The 24882-nt window shown below is 39.6% G+C and overlaps 2 protein-coding genes across 4 annotated transcripts in view; both read right to left on the bottom strand.

The window, feature by feature from the left end:
* Positions 1-2753, bottom strand: part of GGACT (gamma-glutamylamine cyclotransferase) — a 29614-nt gene extending 26861 nt beyond the window's left edge. Inside the window, exon 1 of one of the 3 annotated variants that reach the window (XM_030446366.1) lies at positions 2660-2753. The gene's annotated coding sequence lies outside the window, so the exon portion shown is untranslated. The other 2 variants (XM_030446347.1, XM_030446338.1) reach the window with 2 other exon arrangements.
* Positions 2754-5847: 3094 nt separating this feature from the next.
* Positions 5848-24882, bottom strand: part of TMTC4 (transmembrane O-mannosyltransferase targeting cadherins 4) — a 52718-nt gene continuing 33683 nt past the window's right edge. The window contains exons 10-18 of the mRNA XM_030469167.1: positions 23964-24135; positions 23748-23879; positions 15833-15912; positions 15551-15658; positions 15288-15429; positions 14538-14652; positions 14054-14166; positions 9389-9458; positions 5848-8871 (exon numbers count right to left, since the gene is read on the bottom strand). Coding sequence (XP_030325027.1) covers positions 8720-8871; positions 9389-9458; positions 14054-14166; positions 14538-14652; positions 15288-15429; positions 15551-15658; positions 15833-15912; positions 23748-23879; positions 23964-24135 — 1084 coding nt within the window. The 3' untranslated portion in view covers positions 5848-8719. The remainder of the gene's footprint in view (positions 8872-9388; positions 9459-14053; positions 14167-14537; positions 14653-15287; positions 15430-15550; positions 15659-15832; positions 15913-23747; positions 23880-23963; positions 24136-24882) is intronic.

Genomic DNA, 24882 nt, shown 5'->3' with positions numbered 1-24882 from the left:
TCTTTTTTCTACAAACAGGAAGTACTAACACTGCTTATAATTCAACAGAAAAATAATTTGGCTAATCCAACAGAAAGTAAAGTACCTAGCAGCAGAAAGCAAATGCTAAACCACACTCCATTAATGTATTATTTCCTTATTTCACTTCATGACCCCCTCACAACTGCACCTTTGTGCCTGCACCTATACTCCAAAATTCAAAACATAAATCGCAGAACCTCAGTTCCCAAGGGTTCCCCTAGAGTAAATGCAAGCACACTAACCAGCAGCAGTCAGACAAAGGACATTTTCAAGAGGAATTTTTTTTTTTTAAAATAGGTAGTCATGAAAACCTAGACAGTCAGAAGAACATTGGTTGGAAGAAGCCTTTAGAGGTCACCTAGCCCTGCCTCTCCCTCAAAGCAGGGCTAAAGCCAATGCTAGAAAACACTTTTTCAAGTGAAGAGGCTGTGCTCAGACTAACAGTGGGTGGGAGAGACAGCAGGACGTCTGGTACAAAACCAAGCCCAGTTTGTGCTCAGTAGTCTCAGGAGGCACCTAGCTTTCTGCACCAAAAATCAGCTAAGGAAAGCATGAACTGATACAATGATCCTTTCTAAAGAATAGAAAGCAGACACTGAAGTAAATGAAGCATTCACAGCAGTATTTCTACCCTGCAATGATGTGGGAAAATGATCAGCAAAAACTCTGATCATACACAGTCACCAAAAGAAAAAATTATAGGGACATGACAGCTACCAACAGCATGGCATACTCTTCTGTGATCAAGTACAACGTTTTTTAATATTCTATTGGTCTCAAACTCATGAACAAGCTCAAAGAAACTTGCTTGCAAAGTTGATGAAAAACACCACACCAGTTTGAAAAGTGAGGAACAAACAGGCTGCAAGAACTCAAGCAAAATGAAGTATGACACACATACTAAGTAGTTAATACTGGTCAACTGGATCATCAAACTAGATGTGGATTTCAAAACATTTGCAATGCATTGCAAGTCCATTTTTTTTTAGTTTAACATGTATAACCCTTGGCAGTTCCAGTTTTGAGACAGGAACAGGTACATCTGTTCCATTTATATTTTATTTACTGATGGCAATAAAAATGCTGTACTATACTTAGGTAGCAAGACAAGTTAGTTTGCCTATGACTTGGACAGCTACAAGGGACCAAAGGCAGAAGATGAGTACTAGCTGAGGATGCAATCACTTCATAAACAGTCTACATTTTTAAGCCTTTCCATAGAAGAATGGGAAAGATTGAAATACACATATTTTTTTCATCCAGAGGTGAAATTTAAAGCCCCTCTTAATGGCCTATGTCACACAGTAAACAAATTTAATTGTCAAGAAACTGCTTTTCCAGGTTGACTGCCTGCTTAAACTTGAGAGTATACAAAACAAATCCACTCTTCATAGTTCTACATGGAACAACTTGGTCATGGAGACACAGTTGTGCCTCTGTACCTTAAGCTCTATATAGAATTGCTACTTTGCTATTTTCAAAGCATGGCAAAAATTATAGAAGTAGCAAATTAAGAAGCCCTGAAGCAAAAAATGAGGAAGTTAATTGTCTGGAGTTAACGCAGAGCTAAACGAACCTTAACTCAAAAGCAAAAGGTAACTCTACCTTTTGCTTAACTAGCATTACTCTAAAATGGAAAAGGATACAGGAAAAAAAAGGAAATTAAAATGCAGCAAAACAAAAACCTTAGGAGGATTGAAAAAAAAAAATTAAAAATACCCAATCGGGTCCAAGCAACGCAGGTACGAAGTAAATGCTCATAAATATGATCCTGTAAGAATACAGGTGTGAACGACCACAGCTTCTCTTCATCTAGGGCACCTTAACAATTTTCTTGCTGTTCTCCCTCTAGTTCAGATACTTAGATATTTGTTCTTCAGACCCACATCGCTAATCCTTACAAGGTAAAGGTATAGCTACTAAAATAAATATTTGGTTTATAACGTTTATAATTCGTTTGTTGGATGCCCTGAACACCAGAGGCGCTCCTTGCCTTGGCCCATCGGCACTGCTGTCTCAAGTCCAGATCACTGACAGCCCTCCCGGAACCAGGCGGTGTTACCGGACCCAGAGCCTGCCAGCAGCCCAGCGGCTCCCAGCACACCGGGGCACACACCGGGGCTCTTACCGGGCTCTTACGGCACACGGGTACCCAGGGGGGAAAGGCAGCGCGGCGGCACCCGCTGAGGGCGATCCTCAGCCCCGCGGCGAGGGGTCAGCTCCCGCACGCCGTCCCCCAAGGGCTCACGGGGCCGCCTTCAGCGCTGAGAACCCGCAGCCAGAGGGTGTCGGCCGGTGCTTGGGGGGGTCTCTTCGCCGGTAGCAGCGGACCCCCCCGGCAGCAGAGCCTTTCGGCTGCCGCCCCTCCGCAGCGCTGCCTCAGCTGACCCCGCGGCCTCTGCCCTGGTGGCGGCAGCGCCGGGGAAACGCCGGGGCCCAACGGCCGCCGCCGCGAGGCCCGCCCCGCGCTGCCGCTGCCGCCGCCGCTCCGCCGGGCGCTCATTGGCCGCGGCGGGGGCGTGCGGAGGGCACCGGCCGCCGAAACCGCGCGCGGGGCCGCCGCGTCACGTGGCAGCGAGGGCGGCCCGGCCCCGCCCCGCTCTGCTCGGCCCCGCCAGCGGCCGCTCCCGCCACTCACTCGCCAGCTCTGCCGCTGCCGCTGCCTCCGCTCCCACCGGCGGCCGCCGCCTTCTGTCCGTCGCGGGGCGACTCTCCAGGGAGTAGGCGGCGGGGCGGGGCCGGGAAGGCCGTAGGGCGGGCGAGGGCGGGGCCTCGGTGGGTTGCCGGGACCGACGATGGGGAGACGGGGTTGTTGGCCCCCAGCCGCCCAGGGACGTGCTCGGCGGGCAGGCCGGCGGGCCCGGAGCGCAGCCTTTGGCCGGGGTCCTGCGCTCCACGGGAAGAGTCGCTCCCGAAAGACCGGCAACAGCGGAGGCAGAAGCGAATGGGGCAGCCCCGGCTTTTAGAGAACTATTCGGCTTTTAGAGAACTTCAGAGAGCAATGGCTATTATTAATTATTCATAGTTATATTTTATTATATAACAATTATTATTTTTTAAAGTAGCACCGATGTTGACTGCTCCTCAGAAGGGATTTTGGCTGCAGGCAGAGTCTGAGGTCGAAGCCGAAGTTTTAAAACTCGACCCGTGCCCTTTTCCCTTTCTTCCCAGGCAGCTCCCAGCCCAGGAACTTGGCTCCCTAGGGATCGGGCCCGAGGTTTTTTATTGGCAAAGCACGCTCAGCCTCCGCACAGTAAAACCAAACCAAACCAAACCGAAACAAGGACACTGCAAGGAGAGGGATACATTGACAGGAGGAATTAGGGTGAGACCCCCTTCTGCTGCTCAAACGCGGAACAATTCCGCGCTTGTTTACGGGGAATGGAGGAACGCCATCCTGTGCCCCGGTTATTTGGGACAGGGAGGAAGGCTCCAGGTCCCGCCCCTCCTCCTCGGCTACTCCGGCAGTTCAAAGCCGGACTGCATCTGATACAGGGGAGACCTCTCCTCATTAGCACTCAGTAATTGTAGTCCAGCTTTAAAGCCAGGCAAGATTAAAACTTGGTGTCTGAGGCCGTAGCTCGGCTTTTCTTTTTATAGTTTTTTGTTTTAGGAATAGAATTAATCAGTGAGGTATTCCATCGTTTTCCTCAAGTGCTGGTTTTTTTTCAGGTATATGGATGGGTTCAGCATCCATCCACTTGTTCAGAATCAAGATTTTGAACTGTTACTCGATGGAGGAAGAACGTCTACCATGCACACTGAGATTTTCCTCCTAGCTTATAGCAGAACCCCGAATCAAAGACTTATTACAAAAATAAACCCCATTACTGCAATTAAAATCTAGGGGAAAAAAAAACAAAAAACAAAACAAAACAAAACCCCAAACAAACGAAACCCCCCCTAATGCAACTTTATTACATGGCTCCATTACAAATGTATTTACTTCTTGCTCAGCTGAAAATAAAGTGGAAGGCACCACTGACAACCTAAATGATCATTGCTAAAAAGCAGTTCAGCTCAGCTATCACAAGCTATTGGTTTCAGTATCTGCAAGGGATTTTTCCCTAACAAAGACACTTATTTTAAAAAGCCCCATAAGACTCAACACACATCATCACTGACACACACTCAGCACCCACACCGCAGCTGCCCAGTACAGACAGCCCACCCTCTGGTGCTCAGCAGCCCACGCACATCCTTGTCTTTGGGCTGGCCATGGGGTCCTCTCTCCATTACCCAGAGGATCAGAGTTGCTGTGTTCATCACATTACACCACCCTACAGCCACTTCACCTCACCCTGGAGCCCAGCACAGCCTCTGAAGTGGCCTCTGCCAGTGGTACCTGCTGCACGGGGTGGTACATGGCAGAAGCTTGGCCCCTCCAATGTTTATGTCACAGAAATCCAAATGTAATCAGTCTCACTTGTTTCTAGCAAATCTGTCTTTCTGAGCTAAGCATGACCCCACAAATACACATTTGGTAGAAGCATGCCAGGAGCTATAGGAGGGAACATGGGTGAGTGAAAAGGGAAAGTCAGGAATAGTGTGGCAATCCACATGTCATGATCAGTATGCAACTGCACCTGTGCTCACATGAAATGTGGAACATGGAAAGGAACCTGCAAATAAATATGAAGATAAACTTACCCCCACACACACCATATAGAAATTGGCTGTGTTATCATTTAACATTCTAACAGCTGGAAAGAGCAACTTCAATGTAAGAGGAAAATATTTCACCTGTGCAAATTGACAGATGATTTAGATTTGTTTTAAAACAAAGTGAAAGACACAAAAAGTCAATTCAGTACCATTCATCCTGACCATAGACAAGCTAACAATGCATGGAACTAGACCTCAATATCTCCATTGGCAAGGACATTCAAATGATTTATCAGCCACATAAATTATCTACAGAAAATTCTCTTGATTTGTCTCATCCCATTCCCTCATCCATCTACTGTAACTCTAACTATCGAGGCAATTTGGTTTTTTTTATATTTCTGGTGCAAGTAATATACAAGAGTGCTAGAGGTGTGTGGGGCCAGACATATTACTTCAACTGAAAGCAGCAGTGAGATTTTCTTCATATACATAAACTGACAACCTTAATTGCCCTTTGAAGGTAGTGAAGAGGAATACTCGCTTCAAGTACCTGACAACTCGCATCCAGATACCTGTTTTGTTTTTTTCCCCCCGTGACAATACAAAGAAACTAAGATGAATAGGTCACATATCTCAAATATGAAGGAAACAAGTTTCCAGTGAATAGACCAAATATTTTTAACATGTCATCCAAAAGTAGTGAAGATTTTTACTTCTAACTGCTCATAAACACACACATAACCTGCATCTCTGAAGTTTAAATCATAAGAATTAAATTAAATCACAGGGAACTCTATGTATGGGGCATTGGTCTAAACATGAGAGAAACATACAATAGAGGAACTCCCTTGGAAGTTTTTGGTGAAAAGAAAATTACATCTATAGCAGTCATTCTGAATATTTTCTTGTTTCCATCTCTATTTCTTTCCTCTGAACTGTATTTGAACAAGAAATCTTTGAAAAACAAATAATAATCTTAATTTCACTACAGGATCAAGCAGGCCAGCTGATAGGAAGGAAACTTTTATCTTTTTAAGTTAGCAATAGTAGAATGGCAACATGAGGAAAAAAATCCAGCATGCTGAAAAGACAAACAGTGTTTCTAACAACAGTTGCATACAAACCCACTTTTTCTTAACCTTTCTCTCTTCCAGATTGGGTGTTCTGCCCAATTACGCGAGTCAGTTCGGAGGCATGAAAAAACAAGTGAAAGGTTATAATCATAACCATTTTAATAAAACTCACTGTATTATTTTCACTCTCAAAGTATTGCTGAAAATAAAGTAAAAAAAATACTTAGCATTTTTGAAAATCTTAAGGAATTTATTAAAAAAGCAGCCATCTTTGTTGCTTCTTTTGAACCCAATTCTGACATTACACTTCAGACATTAAGTGTATCCCTCTTATTACTGTAACACAAATAATCACACATTGGATTTCTAGAGCACTGAAATTATTTAAAACAAATAATCCCTCACAAAAATATATACAGGTACATAGAAAGCTGATCAAGAAGAAATGATATTGTCTTTGTTGACAGGTAAACACCATTTTCAAATACCAGCAAAACATCCAATTTGCTGGCATCTCTCTTCTTCGACTCTTAAGACCCTCAAGTGGAAGAACAAACTGACTTCCACAGAGGAATTCCTACAACTTTGGTTCATAATGACCTAGAGAGAATTCATACCTCATCTATAGCACTGATCTAGTGGATTTCTGTAAAGCTAATACGGCAGGCAACAGGGAAAACTATACATGTGAACTTCATGAAGAGAATAATTTACACTCAGTATTGTCACATTCCAAATATACAGAAGAGACCTGATTACATTAAACACATTTATCCTCTGCTATAAACCAGCTCATCCAGACAGATCCCAGCTCTTTAATACCTCATGACTCAAGTATAGATAAGTGTTCTCTATATTTGACAAAGAACAGGCTATGTATGGAAAGCCTTAATAGTCTGCTCTTTGTACCGAAAGGTATTTCATATTTCAGTATGTTTCAGATACAAAAGTTGATACTGACTAACCTAGACTGGTTATCAGAAAATAACCATGCTGGTGCAGCTTTCTGCTAGATCAGTACAGATACTTGTCAGAGAGCAGGTTTATATCCTGCAAATGTATTCAGAAAATAGTTTCTGAAAATTTTGTCCAGAAACCAGAGGAAATGGAAATGATTGAATCAACTTAGTACCCTATTAGGAACTGTTTATTCCTGCTGAGAAACAAGTCTATTAGCACTGCATTAGCACAAATACAGGCTTCTGGTAGCTCAACTAAAATCAGTATGACAGTATACTCTGTAGTGTAGGCATACTGATTTATTCAAAGCCAAATTTGTGGCTAGCCACAACCTTGCTGGCTAGATTTATAACTACTCTGGCAAGAATATTACATTAAAGGAGCTGCACTACCTGTAGTACCCAAACTGTCTTTGTCAAGAGGATGTTTTGGCATCTCTGCCATAGTGTAATACACCCTGTAGATAGACATGGTTCTTGAACCAACTTTCAAGAACAGTTGTCATGTCCAAGCAAATTTATAATGTATTAAGTTCAAAATTTGGTATAGGTGTAAAATGGTTACATGATAGTCAGAAGGCAAGGTCACACAACGACCTGTTCTACAGCAGGCATTTCCTCTATACTTCAAACATTTCCACACATAGGCAAGTTATGTATGGAGAACATCCCACAATCTCTATACAATAATCAGTGGACAAATTAGGAAAACTGCAAATACAGCAATGATTTTTTTTTTCCTGTAAGCTAGGGGGCAGAGCAAAAGGATAAAGGAATATGAAAAAAGAGATAACGTTCCTCAATTTTTACATCCAAAAGCAATCTTCCAATCTTAAAGAAACAAAACCAAAACCAACAAATAAATAGACACGTGACTTCATCCTGAAGTAGGAATGTAAATATTAGCACAAGACAAATGCCTCTGGACAGCCAGAGTTTAAACACGTATTAAAGCATAGCACATTTTGAAGTGACACTGTATCAATGTATACCATCTCCAAATCATTCCACAATGTGATCAGTTTATGCCTTAAGATCAGTTTAACAGCAATGCTTATTTATCTGCCATTTCAGCAAACACAGGAGCAACAGGAGACAAAGGTGGATCTGAGTTCCTTCCAGTAGATACATCAACAGCCAAGGTCAGATGATCTGCTCAGTTATTTTTTTACAGAAATTCTCTCCTATTCACCAATACTACAGGAGCCAAAAGGTGTAATGTCCTTAACCAGAAAGGACTGCAAAGCCTGAGAACACAGGAATTAGCTTCTGTAGACACTTTACTGAAATTATATCACTAACCTGTGTCAGGAGCTAAAGCAATTATGACTTATTGCCCAATTTATCTACGCTAAATAAGGCTACCTGCAAGATCAGGAGCTCTACCTAATTCCTCTGTCACCTGACACTTCTTTTCTCTTTGCTACTTACTAAAATGTCTTCACCTAGGATGCCACAGTATGCTGGGCTGGCAAAAGTTTATGGTCAGATCCTTGTCTTCATTTACTGCTTTATGGGTCTGACACTTTGAAGGGTGGAGCCAGTAACAAGAAGAAGAGCAGAACTCAAATTACAAGTGCAGACTGATGTGCTGGGGAGAATCCATTCTTCCACTGGCTCTGCAGGACTGGCAGTGGAAAGAAGGCAGAAATAAAACTGAAGTGGACAGGTATCTTTGTACATGAAAATATCAGGATTTAAACAGGAAGTTTTTTTTTAGAATCCCTTTCAGAAATAAAACTGTCTTCTGATACCCATTTCTGCTACTAAAAAAGTCAAATGAAAATATCAAATTCCAAGTGAAAGCTGTGAAATTCCATCTGCATTGCTTTTGTATATCTATATAAATGTTCTAAGGGACTTTAAAAGCAGTTCAAGAGCGAAAATAAAATGATTCCCCCAAGTGCTGCTGAAATGTTAGGATCTGTAGGAGGGCATAATTGGACATTCAAGTGTGCAGTGCTGGTGGTGTTATTATTTTTGAGAAATAACGACCGAATCTTTTACACGGCCCCAAGTACCCGTAAACAGCATGCACAGACAACCAGAAAAGAAACATCAGGCACCGCCTTTCTTCTGCAGTTGCTCCAGTTTTCTTCTTAGAAGGTTGTAGTTTTCCTTGGTGCCTGGTGCCATAGGATCAAGCTTCAGAGAGACTTCGTAGTGCTTCTTTGCCAAGTCAAGATTTCCCCAGCGATGATAAAGCACAGCTGGAACATCAACGAGGAATTTCATTAGGGATAGAGCTGGATAACACGCAATCTTGCCAATCGTTTGGAAAACAACATTAAAACATTTGTTTCCAGTGAGGGTCTCTCACTGCCTGGTGGCACAGTAGCTGCTTGTTCTGTTGCCAAATGCAGGAGCAAAGCCTGGGAGCAGAACTGGCACGAGAAGGATGAAGGAATGAATTACAACGCAGCCGTAAATGGCAGCTCTTATCTGGTGAGCTCATTGCGGGTTACAAGCGTGGCATAAATGAACCAATTTGCAGACACTAAAGTGCAGCTACCTCTGGGCTGGATTGTGCAGCCCTCTTGATCTGTCATATTGTGTGACAGCTTTTCTGGTTTAGTGCTCTGTTCTTCTGGCTGGCAGTTTTGCTACCAAGTAAAATAGAAATCTGCCCAGCAGGAAGAAGGCTCAAATGATTGCTTTTTCTTTTTAAACACAATGAATGTGAAGCAAACAAACAATACAGCTGATAAGAGTTAGAAAGGCTCTTACCCAAATTACCATGATAACTGGCAGCATTTGGATTCGCTTTGATTGCCTTGAGGAATAGAGCTTCAGATTCCTGAATAATTTAGGAGAACATGTCAACAGGACAATCTACACTTGTAGTATATAAAATAACACAAAAATGACCCATGATTGTGAATAACCACCCACCACCCCCCCCACCTATGCCATATCTATATAATACCATCGTATATATATATTCTAAACCTATGTGATCCTGGAGCTCAGGTGGCTACAGCCTCCAGGAAACAGCAATAATGCTACAACTAAACATCACACTTTCACAGGCTGCTATTATTTCAGCAAAGAACTATTAAACACTAGTAAAGTTTGCAAAACAGTTTAGAATACAACACAAAGTTTACAATGTTTTCAGACATTACCTACTGATGATTTTCCTACTTGTTCCATCAAGGTAAGGATAATATGATTCAGTATTTGAGCAAACTGCTTTTAGACACAGATTTCTATGCTGTGCTGTGTTTTAGGGAAAGTTGCCCATTCAGTTTCAATGGAAACGACCTGAAGATAAACCTACCTCAAGTGGGTAGGTTTCCATCTGAATGCAAATACTTACTGTCTGAGCTATGTGAGAACAATAACCTGGAGGAAAGGCCTTTCCTTTGTGCTAATTTTTTATTACTCATACCCATGAAACACAATAAATGCTCTACTGGGAAAGAAAACCTGTCAGTCAGATTTTGGTTCTACTCTCTTCTCATGTGATGTATTAAGTAAGTCTCTGTAAGAGTCTCTGAGGGAACAAGAAATTTCTGATATCAAGATTCAGTGACTCAACTTTGAGGGACTTACAAGCTTCCCAGTATGTCTAAATTTAAACCCAAACTACGAGCTCCTTTCAAAGCATTCCTTAGCACAGCTGAGGCTGCCATTCTGAAGCTGAGGGAGACTGATGCAGAAAAATGCTTTCATCTTCTCAGACCAAGGAAATTACACACCCTAGGGTCCTTCACAAATCCCTTTGCACAACATCATGTTTCAGAGAAGAGATACTTGGATAGCAGGGAACAAGGGAACCTCATGACTGGAAATTTTGGGAGTATATGACTCCATAGTGCAAGTTTTAGCATTGCTTTTCTCTGGCATGACCAGCAGCTCCAGCATTTGTATACATGGACTACTAATGCTTCTGGATGCATTGGTCTCTGAAATCCATACTATTTATTATCTTCATCAATGCTATGGATGATGAGACTGAATGCACTTTCAAAAATTTTCCATCTAACACCTCAGAGAAGGGAGTGGTCAATACAGTGGAGGGGAGAGCTGCTATTCAGAGGGACCTAGACAGGACAGAGAAATGGACTAGTAGGAATCACACGATGGTTCAGTTTTGAATGGGTTTCTGGAGGTCATCTGGTCCCACTCCTGGTTTGGGTCAGGAGTTGGATTAGATGCTTCTGGATGTCCCAGTCAGAATAATTCTGAGGTTCCAGCTCAGTCACCTGACAAACATACTGAGACTCAAACATTTGGTAAGTCTAGTGGTACTGCAATATAACCTCCTCTTTTCACAAAACCATTTAAGTCTAAAACTCAACACTGGATTGGCACTTGAAAGCATGCAGTTATCAGAAGTCCCACAAAGATGTAATTCTTTCTACTGTAAATTTTAGTATTTTTGTCTAATATGGACATCTTTGCTTTCTTCACTGGGCAGGATAACAGCAGTCATAATGAAAAATGTTCTGCCCAGTTAATTCAGCTTTATGCCTCAAAGTTGCCACTTACACAAAGCAGAAGCACCTAATGTATGGATTCAGCCTTTCATTGTAGAAGCACAACTGGCAACATGTGCAATGAGTTCCCTGAAAGGAGTTGGGTGTCATTACCACAAATCTTCAGCTCCATGCTGAAAACATTTTTATTACCACTGCACAGGCAGCTAGCAGAAGATGATTAAAGGCTATTTAAGGTGCATCAAATTTATATTACTGTAGACATATGGAGTAAATATACATTCCAGTACATCTGGTGATATTTCAAATTGCTCTGTCTTGCCAAATCTTTAAATGTTGCCCAGAAACTTGCACCCAGCATATAGCAAATACTTTGGGTAAGCACAGTTCCAAGGCCAGAGCACAAAAGTGTAGTCTGGCTTTATTTCAAATACAAAAAATGCTGAATGGTTTTGATTTATTGTACTTTTTACAGAAAAAGAATAGATGTATACATAACAAAAACACATCATACACATTTTCAAAGAGCTAAAGATAGCTTGGTCACCCATTGCAACAAGAATGTGCATTTAAAGGAGAACTTTAACTTGGTATAGCAGATGTTAATTATAAAAAACCAAACCAAACCACCAAAACAGCTCATCATTGATGTGCTTTTGTTTCTGGAACAATAAATCATTGATGAGTTGATACAAACGGACATCATAAAGGGTTGAGATTTTTTTTTTTTGGTTGCTTAGAAAAACAATCTGCTGAAAATCAAAGTGCATTTGAAACTGAAGGAGAGTGCTATGTGCTTTTTGGTAGGAAATCTCTCCTAACACAGTAAAAACTTTTTGACTCAATGTTGTGTAAAAGAAGAGATAAACAAATCTTACTTTATGGCAACAGAGCCAATACAGTTACAACTTTTATACAGGCAGATAACAAGTAACCTAATAAATGAAATGCCTGAGGTTATACAACACAGACACAGCCAGGCACCCTCTGAAAATTATTTCCATCACCTTGACAACTTCCATCCCTGCATCCTCCCATCCCATCTTGAACACTCAATAAAAATCCTGAAAGAGCCATCCATGTTGTTTTCACGTAGTGAGGGATTACACAAGAAATCTGATTTTCCCACGCTTTTTATTGTCATTTAACATTCTCCCACTTATAAAAAACTGTGTCTCCTCTTTACAGGCAATGCGAAATACAGCTGATGAAATCATGACCTTTTCTAAGTGAGTCCACTTTCCAATTCCCTTAGTTTGCCCTCCCTCTTAAAAACCATCAATTTCAAGTTTCTAGTTAAGTTTTGTGCTCTGTGCAAATCTACTACTACATATTGAACTATTAAGACACTCACTGACACCCTGCTTGCTTCCCTGGGCTGCACTGCTGCTTTTGCTTTATTCAGGATGCTAACTTGAAAGCTTCGTTTTCCCCTATCATTTCTACTTTCTCCAACACATTCCCCTGCACTATAATGACCTCTCAGAGCTAGCAAGCAAAGTAACTACCTCCTGTTTTATTTTTTAAACCCACTAAGACACACTTGTTTCTCCCACACCTGGAAAAGTTTTCTAGCTTATTTTCAACTTCTTTTTTCTACTGACTTAATTATAAATGCTCTTTATTCTGTCATGCTACGTGCTCTTCTTGACATAATAACTATACAATCCTCTATTCTTTCACCGTTCATGACTCACCAAATAATTCTAACAATTACCTCCTCCACAATCTCATTCCTTATATATTCTGGATGTTACTCTGTATGCTTCTGGAATTTCGTTAAAGTAACTTAAAATATACATATCAGTCTCAGGTTTAGAGAGAAAAGAGTGCACAGAAACAAACAAAACAAAACAAAACAGCCAGTCCAGAGAAACAGTATGGGAGATGTCAGGCAGAACACAAACAAAAGCAAGTGCTGGGTTGTCACAGGCCCTGGCTTTACATGTGGACCAGTCATGACTCCATATCTGAACAGGATCATGTAAATTTAAGTGGACACAGTAACTGGTGGAAAAACATACCCATTCTGAGAAATTTAACATCACAATATCTTCTTATTTTGCATATACTGAGGATGTTCCTTCAGTGCTCTTAATATTATTACCATCAAAAAGCAAAAAATCCCTAAAAGTCATAGCTCAGTATATGATGGTTTTCCGAGGAATACAAAAAACTTCCTTGATTTTTAGTCTGTCCCTATCACATAGAGAAATCCGTGACTATGGAGCCAATTAAAACAACTAAATATATTAACTGTATATGACTTATTCCCTGTCAGCTCATACAATTCCTTTTGGAAAATAAAAGTCATCCTCATCTGCTCCATAACTACCTGAAATGCACGTAGCTAGTACTGAGCTTACCACTTGCAGGCTGGTCCACTGCATCCAGGACAAAGTTCAATACATGTATGGATTTTTTTCCTCATGGTATTTTGGGATTATCCAGGTATCCTGTTCTCAGTATGGGATTATCAAATCTGTCATTTCTCTATTTTAGATAGTGTCTGAGGCAAAAAGGCTAGAATTCTTATCGGGAAATGGTAAATCTTGCTTTCTTTACATATCACGATAGCATATCACATCTAATTTTAGCTCCTGAAACCAAGGCTTCTAATCAGAGCAGGCTCCCTCTGTCAGAAGTGAAGCAATACAAGACCCCAGCTGCCCTCTAGTGTGCTTAGGAGTCCATTTCTCTCCACTGACCACTGCCACAGATGAGGGCAGCAACATTCCTAACACAAGCACCTCATATAAATTGGGATGAACTTAAAGCCAGAGTCACACGGCAGTACTGGGACAGAATGGGCACTGAAACCTGGTTATCTAAACCAGAGTCTGCAACAGTCTCCTCAAATACTTTGTACAGAAATTTGTGCAGAGTTTAAACAGGGGAAAAAAAACCCAGACAGAACACAGCCAACAGTCAGAAAGCTTAAGTGACCTACCTTATATTTTTGTGATTTCCCCAGTACATTTGCCAGTGAAAACATAAGGGAATGATCATTAGGTATTAATTCCAGGGCCTCTTTTCCAACTGCTTCTGCTTGAGCTAGATTGCCTGGGGGCCCATGTAATGGAAAAAGAGAAGGTATCTTTTAACACAGCCTTCTTATTTACTTTTCATGCTGCAAGCACACATATTGTATGGATAGCTGATTACATGCTTTTTTAAAGAAAAAGGCACAGGTTCAAAATTTCTGAAGTTTGGTCTATAACATAAATATGCTTGCATAATTATGGCATTTCAAGCAAGAACAAGAAATTAAATGTATGGGCTGAATTTCAAGTGATGCTTTGACTCAGAAGTTATTTTTATATTTATGAAGAATGTCTGGGTGGCCAAAGAAGTCTTTTTAGATGAATACAGATAAAGCTTTAAGTTTTGCAAGACACTGAATTATTCATTAAAACACTCAAATAGGCTTATACCTGTGTTATCAAGCAATATAATCATATTGTTCCAAGCTAAACTATGCTCTGGTTTCAGAACTGTAGCATTCCTCCATGCATTCAATGCATCTACATGGCGATTCAAATCTGCATACTAAAAAGAAGGAAAAACTCAGTCATTTCACCCTGATTTTCATTACTTTCCTATCACTAAAGAGTTGTGAATGCTTCACTTCATTCTAGTATAACTTGTTTCTGTAGACAAAATAAGAAATGTAAAAACAATACTAGGGTAATATGAGAGAGAGAGTGCTATATACTAAAATCTGTCTAGGCTTTCTCTGAGACCCAGGAGGAAAACCAGCATACAATTTAGAAATCCACTCAAGAGAGTAAGTAAATATTTAATATAAACATTTCCAAGAAACTAAATGGATTTTTTTTTGCATAGTTCTATTATTTAACAATATACTAATGACAGCAAAAACAGCCTAATATTAGGGAATGACCAATAATATCCTTTGAACAAAAGACCACAATCTGCAGTTTTCTTTATACCTCTTTATATAAAAAAGTAGGACTGCCAAGGTTGTATGGAAAGAAGTCTAGTAGTAAAACAATAGGAAAAGCTACTGAAAATTTGAAATCACCCTGAACTTCAGAATCAACCAAATTGGATTAACTGTCAGCATTTGAGAGTACAGTGGAATTTTTAATGTATATATGTATATGTCTATGCTAATACACAGAGATTACTGTCACAGCTATAGTTTATTTAAAAGCACTTACCAACCGCCCTAAATTATAGTAACAATCAGGATATTTTTTCCGGTGTTTAATTGCTGTCCAGTAGCTTTGTTCTGCCTCTTCAAATCTTCTTAAACTGTTCTGTACTATTCCTAGATTCATCCATGCAGCAGCAAAATCTGGTCTGGGCAAATTGGGAAAAAAAATGAAGAAAGAGAACTATTGAGCATTTGAAGCACAAGATTCTATTGTATCATTTCTGCTCAGTTGGTGCAAAACACTGCTTAGCATTGTTCTAAACCTACTGTATTTGTACAGCTAAGGACAGCAACTCCTCTGCTTCTTGGAGCTCATTTCTTTCTTTCAGAATATTTCCAAGGTTGTTCATGGCATGTACATATTTAGGATTCAACCTAAAATGTAAAATATAAGAGCTGATTATTGTGTATGGGTCTCGTATTACTTACATGCAAATTGATAGCTCTGCAATGCTGCCGACCATGAAAATTAATAACTAAGCATTTTCTTCATGTTAAATATGAAAGCAATTTTAGGATAGTTCATTAAAGCAGTAAAATTCCCAATACCTTACAGCTTCTCTGTAGTATTTGATTGCAGCATTTTGATTTCCTTTGTCAGCCAGGTTTTTGCCAACATTGTAGTGCACCTGAAAATACAGATGTACATTCTACCAGATGTTACACAGTCCACTATTTTGTGGAGCTAAGTTGCTAAAAATTCTTAATCCAAATACAGTCAGTGCTTCCATAATTCACTGTTGGCTTTTGTTGTAGATGGAAACTTAAGGTTGGACAATACATACAATGAAGACAGCAGGAAAAAATCTGAGGAATTAATCAAGGAATCAGATGACCTGCTCCAGCTATTTAAGAAAGATTATTCACTCCCTGATTTTATAAATGAGGTGACCACACTTTCCACAAGACTCTACTGAGACCTCCTGATCTTCATTTCATTTATTTGTCAGATAAGTAAGAGAAAGTCTGTGTCAATCAAGTCCACCATCTTAGAAACACTACAGCATTGTAAGTGTTGACTAAACTTTGCTTTTGATATAGCATAAACTAGAAGCATCACTTTAACAGAAAAGCTAAGCTCCATAAATAAAAAATCACACACACACATACCACACACACACTATTGCCTTGGCAAGAAAAAAATGCATCAAACAGCATTTATGAAATAAAAATAATGTGCATGGCAACCTGTTGTAGAACTTGTCTATAAAAAAGTGGAGAATGAAAGAAGGATCCAGAGCTTTAAGATACAGCTACAGGGAAGAAGACTCATTATCTGAACTTCTGGCAAAGACCAGACAGGAATAAATGTACTCCAGGACAAACCTGAACTCAAAGACATCTCAAAACCTTAAGACAAATCTCAGAAGACTACATTACCAGGTGAAAGGGAAGACCCAAGTTAGGAATAACAGAAAACTAATGGGAGCACCAACCCCTGAAAATAAGACTTCTCAGCAGCTGGATTAAATAAATTCATTATTTAAATTACATTACTATCTGAAATTGAATCATACATACTTCACCTGAAAGAAACACACATTGTAATTTCTTCCATATTTTGAAAATTTAAATCTTTTCTAAACCACTATGCAGGAATTACTTCAGATTGAAGTACAAAAATATAGGTTTGCAGTGCATTTAGATAACACTAATTCACCTTCTAAATTCAGAAAAGGATTTTATCTTATGTGTCCACCAATGAAAAAACATCCTAATTGTATTTGACACATTAGCTGGGATCTATTGATCCAACAAAATTATGATTTCACATAACTGTGTGGTATTTAATTGTTCAATTCTATCTCTATATGACTGTGACTATGCAGTAACATGCCATCAACAAGTAAAGTTAAGATAATTTTCCATACTTTCTAGAATGAGTGAGAAAAAGTAGTTTCACTGGTTTTAGACAGCAAAGATTCTATAAAGCTTAGTAAGCATACACAGGAGCAGCTCCTCAGGCTGTAAGTTATAAAATGGCACACAAATTCAGTATCCTATAAAAGTAGTTCCAAGCATAGCTTCCAAGAAAAAAAAAAGACACTTCCATTGTATGTTCATAAAAATACGACAAGACTCATGCCAAAGAAGCATCAGAATGGCATATTTATATGCAGACATAGCCATTCACAAAGATCAGTTGACTTTATTTGGTGGTGTCAAGAAACACCCCAGCACAGCAGTTTACTCAGAAGTTTTTAAAATTATATGCCCTAAAAGATGTTTCTTGGAACTGAATTCTGTTTGTGTATCTCTTCCAGAAATTTCCTAGCACACTATGATAAAATTCTTACTAAACCAGATTGCTCTGGTTATATATACTGACGATTACAGACTCAAAATTTATTCAGAGCAAATTAGGTTATTAAACTTGGCTGTATTTCCAGATAAAAGATAAATTGTGGCAAAACAGAAGAAACAGGGAAAGATATATTACTTTTTTTCTTTTTTAAACTTTTTGCATAACTCATAAGCCTTAGTGGAAGAAGAAATTTGATTAAAGACTGGGGACAGAGCATAGAAGAAAAATTCTGTATAGACCAACCAATCTTCCAAATCTCATCTGTCTTATGTTAGGAAGCAGTCAGCATTACATTTTCTCATTCTGTTTTTCTCATTTTTAAAAAATATGGAACTTCATACCCATTTCTATCTCAAAAGCAGCAGAGAAAAGAATACTTTTCTAATGTAAACAGAATTGCACAGACTGCAGAAATCAAGAGATATCAACTCTCTCAAGTCAAAATATCAAATGAACTATTAAGTGTCCATGTGCATTTTTTCAACTGAACTAAAAGGATATAAAAGTGACAGCAAAACTATTTTAATAATATTTTAATAAACCACTAGCATTTTTGATGGTGCATTTCTTCTGCCCTCAGATATAGCTTGTGTGTGAAAGGAAATTATGTTTCTCTGCAATACTCCTGGCAATGAAGAGTTCCTTGTTGTATGTAGGTTTACTGATTTTTCTCCAAGTGAAATCATAAGTTTAGTTTCTCTTAACATGGTGGTGGCAGAGAAGAAAGACTAAAACAAAGACACCAAAAGAACCCCAGAGGGCCCCTCAGTTTAAGAAGGATGTAGAGGTCCTGGAACAGGTCCAAAGGAGGGCAACCAGGCTGGTGAAGGGACTCGAGCACAGGCCCTATGAGGAGAGGCTGAGAGAGCTGGGGGTGTTCAGCCTAAAGAAGAGGAGGCTCAGGGGAGACCTCATTGCTGTCTACAACTACCTGGAAGGAGGCTGTAGCGAGGTGGGAACTGGACTCTTTTCACAGATGACCTTCAACAAGACAAGAGGGCATGGTCTCAAGTTGTGCCAGGGGAGGTTTAGGTTAGATATTAGAAAGAATTTCTTCACGGAGAGGGTGATTAGGCTATGGAATGGACTGCCCGGTGAGGTGGTAGATTCTCCGTCCCTGGAGACATTTAAAAAAAGACTGGATGTGGCACTCAGTGCCATGGTCTAGCAACTGCTCCGGTGGGTCAAGGGTTGGACTAGATGATCTCTGAGGTCCCTTCCAACCCAGCTAATTCTATGATTCTATACCATAAATAGCCAATGACTACACGAGCCCTACAAGGGATTGTAACATGCAGTAACATCCTGCTCTTGAGAACGAAGCCAGCAAAAAGTTTGTTTCTAGGCACACACAGTCATTTGAGAGGTGCAGATGACTTCTGCAATACAGCCAGGTCTCTTATGTCAGTGGCCATATCAGAGAGGTGACAGGATCAGTCTTAAGCCCAACTCCTCCAAACCAGACCTTCAGTAACCATCTGACCTCTGCTAAGCACCAGGGTGTAACTCTCCTTGACCTCCTCTCTGATCCCTACTTGCACACCATGGGGACACTGGTACTTTCTAGACACCAGTGGGCAGGAAGAATCTGGCCTTATAAATTTAAAACATCATGCTGGTCCCACATTTTTAATCCACTGAGACATGTTCTTCTGCCTTTGATAGATATTGTGCATCCTGGGAGAGACGATTTGCCTTTCCTGATTAAACATTTAAGAGCCAGCAGCACTTGGTTACTAAATGATTAAAAATAGGTATTTACTGGAAATGACACATTGTGTTATGCCCACATTCTACTTTATCAATCTTAAACAGGCAATTACTTCACAGTAATAGCTCTAAAAGCAGCACTTCTCAGGGATGCATAACAACATGGTATTCTCTGAAATCAGGGCAAATAGGTGAAAATACACCAGGATAAAACCAAGTTGATCTCAACAGGCCTGCATTGTTTAAAGCTAACACAGCCATGCAAGAGAACTGCCTGTGTTTGTCTGTTCCCAATACAATTGGCATAAAAAGCACTTCTAAAAAAGAAAAAGCACTTTATATTATTTTCTGTTAGACACAGAGTGTTAGAACTCTTATTTAAGTGTTTAAATATGCACACACACTTAAATGAGGAAGAAAGAAAAAATTAAATTTTTCTGTACAAAACCAAAATTACTAACAGATTTCTTACCTCCCCTCTCCCCCCTCAAAAAAGTGTGGGAGGAAATTGAAACGTAGTATCATCTATGAGGAGGTACACCCTCTCAGTTGGAGTATTACTATTATGAACTATTTTAATCTCTCTTCTTAGCTGCTTATAATCACCTTTTCAGAAAATATGAACATTTGCTGAGAAGGAGAGAAGCAAAGCACAGATGTCAATTTCTATAGAAACATGCAGATGCTTATGTTTAATGTCAGCTTCTTTCATCAAACACTCTTCTCTTTGCACTACTACTGAAATTCTGTTTCCAAGTAATAATAATAAAGTAAAGCCTTTTTAATCTTCACATTTTGATGTGCAGCTAATGTTGTATAAAGATGCTTCTGCATGGCTGTATTTGTATAACAAAAAATTGACATCTAAAATGGTATCTGCACAGCAAAACACTGCAGAGAGCCCCGATAAACATAGCCCACAGCACTTAAGGTAAATTCTTCAAAAGATAATTCTTTTAATATATCATAAAAAACCATTCTCAATGTCTAAAGGAAATGCTCCCTAGAACAGCTTCATAAATCCTTAAACAGCAGTAAATCTTGTCCTATCTTGAACTTTTTACAAGACCTGTTAAGAATGTACAGAAAGTAATCTCACAAACTCTATCCTACAGTTCCAGTACTGGTATAGTTTGCCTTTGTCAAACTTGTATCTATAGTAATTGCAGCTTGCTTAAACCATCAAATACAAAGTTACTGTCCTTGGTATGTCAAGGCAGACTTTTTGGCCAAAAAAAGGCAGTAAGATGAGCGTTTCTGGGAATAATCTTTAAAATTAAAAGAAACAATGTGTAATCACATCAGAAGGTGACAAGCAACTCAGCATTGCTTAGAAATAGCAAACAGTGGGCAAAGACAAAATCTCACCAAAGCTTATGTATCCTTATCTGCTCTAGTTCTCAGAACTTCTTTTATGATCAGTGGAGAGAAACCCACACATCTAGGGTGCAATCCTTTTGGCAGGTGTCAGTAATTTAGTGCACCATGATGATAAACCCACATGCTAAAAGGGACAGCTTCTCCTCCCAGCAAGCCCAGCTGACTTGCTCAGGTCTAGATATCTAAAGCTCAGAATAAAAATCCAAGCCAGTAGAGTAGTCTGATGTGGTGAAAGGGTAGTTGTGCTTTTACCATATCATTAGATATTTGAGTACTTCAGCAAAGCACTGTAAGATTAATTTGCAACATAATAATACCAAATGAAAGGAGGCCAGACTGGGTCCAGTGAGCCTTTTAAAGCAGTAGCCCTGAAATATTCCAAATTTAGAAATTACTTGTAACATGTAATAAACATAGCAGGAGAAAACAGTTTCTACAACTGTTCACAAAAATCAGCTTTTGCAGAAAGCACACAGGCTTGGTTCTAACTCACACTTGTGTATATATCATCACTGAGCTCCAGGAACTAAGTCAACCTATACTGTATGAAAAGAGGTGGTAAAAGAAAACAGAAACAGTATGCAGGCACCTTCTGTTCAGCTAAGAAAAAGACTGCCAAGTGTTTTCAAAATGTATTACTTTTCAGTCCAACAACTTTTGAAACTAAGGGGCAAGACCATAAAAATTTAAATGCGTGAGATACTCCTGGACTTGTTTAACCAAGATCTCTAACACACTTCTTTTTCTGTCTCAAAAAAAATTTTACATGCACTTAAAAAATACTTTTAAAATTTAAAATAAATAGCATATAAAATACAATATAAAATGTTTAAAACATTTTAAAATCTGTATTCTTTACTTAAAAAAAAAAAGTAAAAATCTTTATAACTAAGTTATGGTACCTGATTATTTCCAATAAATTTAAAAACCTCTGGGCCACATTTATCAAAGCTGATCCTCAATTTCATCCTCTTGAGCGAGATGCAGCCATTACCCAAGGGGGTAGATTCACTACTATGCCAGACAATCTGATTTAATGCAGTTTCTACCCCTCTATCTAAAAAGATGTTTAAAGAAGGTGAGTCTGGAAATCACTGAAGGGACTGCTGTAACTACTTGTTACTTGGTATGAAGGGAAGCTTACTCTGTGCTGCTCACATACAGACAATTTGGATTTGAGAAAAGCTGTACCAAAAAAACCTTTGAACTAGGAGTTGCAGCTTTTGTTGCTTACTGGAATATACCTGGAGGTTCTGGGAGCCTGGTACATAAGGGAAGCAAAGCATGATCACATAACACAGATTAAAGATGTTCCAAAACCAACAAGAAAAAGCTGTTATCTGACTTCCATCTTTTGGTCTGCATCAGCAGCCTCCCACTGTAATGGGCCACTGAAAGCCCTGTGGAGTAATTTGTACCGAAGTCTGTAATTTCAAGACAACAGAAGATCAGAACAGAATCTAGTTACAATTTTTACATTTACTATTGTAAAAAACCTGAATACATATAGCTGAATCTATTAAGAAAAAGAGACTGACTTTGATACATGAACTCTCTGATGCTGCTGCCCAGATAAGTTCCTTGCTGCTGTGATTTCAGAGTTACTCCTTCAGCAAATTTGGGACGAGAGCCTACAAACCCTTCCCATCACTGTGCTTTCCACTTGCACAAGCTGTCACCAGCAGCAATACGGCTCAGGCATGTCTACATGGCCCAGTGTTGACAAACACAAGCTCATTTTCCCTGTACACTCGTTGGCTTTGAACCAGCTGCATTAGTTCAGTAGCTTGCACACAGCTTATGGGCTCAGGCAGAGCGCAGTGCGAACACGGCAGCACAGCTTCCCAGCCAGACGTGGCTGGGGTCCAAGGAGCTTGGAGCAGAGGCACAGAGTGTGGATCTGTCTAAAGCACTCCTCTTACCATGGCAGATGGATGGAGATACACACAAAGAAACTGTGTTTTGCATTTGCTCCATTTATAGCACACACTTGTCATCCAGAAGATACACTGAGGTCATCCTTAAAAAGATGATAGCCTACCACTGCCACATAATGTAATGCATTGAAATCTGAGATTATTGAAAGACACCACCACAAATAAATATCGTCCACAGATGTTTTTACAGCTCATTGCTGCATATCTGTATTCTAGTAGATGCTAAGCTTGTGAATGCTCAGCTTTGCAAAGAGAACGATAGTTTCTTTTTTAAACTCTGAGACTTGATCTGTACTGTCTAGATTCCGATTCTAGGCTACAGAAATATAATCTTTTAAAACGTAAATGTATTTTAATGGAAAAGCTGCACATTCCTATTCCTAGGCTTTACAAAGACAGTCTATGCTAAAATTCAAACAGCATTAGGGCTCTGTGATATGCTCCAACAGATCACACTCTCAGCTTTTGAAGAACTGCAGTGGAGTTCACCTCTACTGGCAGGGTAGATACAGTGTACTATGCCCAACACAAGTGTTCAGCACAGTGAAACATCCTGTTCAGTCCCATCTTCTTCTTCCCTCACTAAGCCTAGCAGGGAATATTGCAGTTTTTCTCAGTGCCCATGCCTGAAGACTCTTGCCCATTCCAAAGATTTTACTCCTCCATCTTGTCATTCCACTGATGATAAACTACTTTGTCCCTTAGCTGGGTTTGGCTATATACAACAGTAGAAGGCACACAAAATGGATTCTAAAACCAGCACAGACGTTATTTGACTGAATACATTGCTAGAATTTACTTTCTGATATTTTGTTGTAATAGCTGGCAATTATACCTGCAATTGTTTTAGGAGATTTTATCAGAACTACTTACAATTTGACTGGATGCCCTTCTTAAAGTGTATTCCTCTTCTCCCTCCCGAGTCCCATGTTCTGAATTACAATGTTGTAATTTGTACTGTCTGGTATTTTGACTATGCTATCACTGTAATTTGGGTGTTTGCCATATCAATGTCATATTCTTACACGAAGCAAGACTGTAAATAACACTATACCACAGTACATTCACTACGCATTAACACCTCCCGTATCCCAAATTTCAAAACTCCTAAAAAAATAATAAAGTGACTTACTTTTGCATTCAGGGGGCACACAGACAGTGCACTCCTAAAGAGCTGCTCTTCTGACCTCCACTGACTGCTGCGGAATGCACAGCGCATAACATTGATCAACAAGATTCCAAGTACTGCCACGGCAAGAATTTTCTTAAAGAAAGAGAGGTAAGTTAACAAACAAACCATTCTGTTGAAGCACTTCATCATCAACTTTAATGATTGTTTTGATGGTACCTTTCTCTTGGCTTGCTTACTCAAGAGACTAAATCCATACGTGAACAGAATACAATATCCAATACTGGGGAGGTAGATGACTCTCTCTGCAATAACAAATCCTACTCGGAAGAACAAATTACTTGCAGGAAGGAAAGGAATAATAAGAAATCCAAGTCCCAGTGTAAGAATTCTGCAAACAAGAAAAAGATTCTCAAATTAGCTACAAATCTTAACAAAAGTACCTTTTCCACATAACATATTAAATCTATTTAAATGCTGTAGAAGGATGTGCATATGGAACAGGGCATTAAAAAACAGCCTTTGAGAGCTACTGACAAAATCAGATTAAATTTCAGTGAGATTTTTACACTCCATTCAATCAGGCACTTTTAAAATCCTAACTATAACTTCCAGAAAAGCTTTTGAGCAAGAAAATGAGGCTCCATTACACATCGATTACATAATTCCTATTTAAAATACACAGGTAGGAAAACAAATGGTAAAAGCTACCTGTCTGTTTTTGGAACTAGTAAGACAGTAACGGGAATAAAATACAGGATAAAGAAGAAACTTGAGTTCACAATCTACTGAGTGTTTCCTTTCCTAACAAGCGAATCAATAGTAGAATCCATTCTGGTTAACTACGTGGAAGTCACTAATCTACACTCCTTCTACAGTCAGCAACAGGAGAGAGGCACTTCTCAAGGGCAATTTCTATTGCTTGTTTTAGGTATCTCTGTTATAGCAAGTAATATTCAGCAGGTAACTTTATGGACTATACAAGGCTTAGACAACTGTGCCTAGGTACCTTGCTTTTACAGAGCTGCCACAGGGAATAAGAACCCCAAGTCTATGTCAGGTGTTTTTTACAAAGGCCTGGTAGTTTTCTACTCTAATGTATTACAAATAAAAGTCTATACTGTAATGTAGATGTGTC

The sequence above is a fragment of the Calypte anna genome, chromosome 1 (assembly GCF_003957555.1).
Source record: "Calypte anna isolate BGI_N300 chromosome 1, bCalAnn1_v1.p, whole genome shotgun sequence".
NCBI lineage: Eukaryota > Metazoa > Chordata > Aves > Apodiformes > Trochilidae > Calypte > Calypte anna.
The sequence above is the reverse complement of the archived record's forward strand: the minus strand, read 5'-3'. Positions and strand labels throughout refer to the sequence as shown.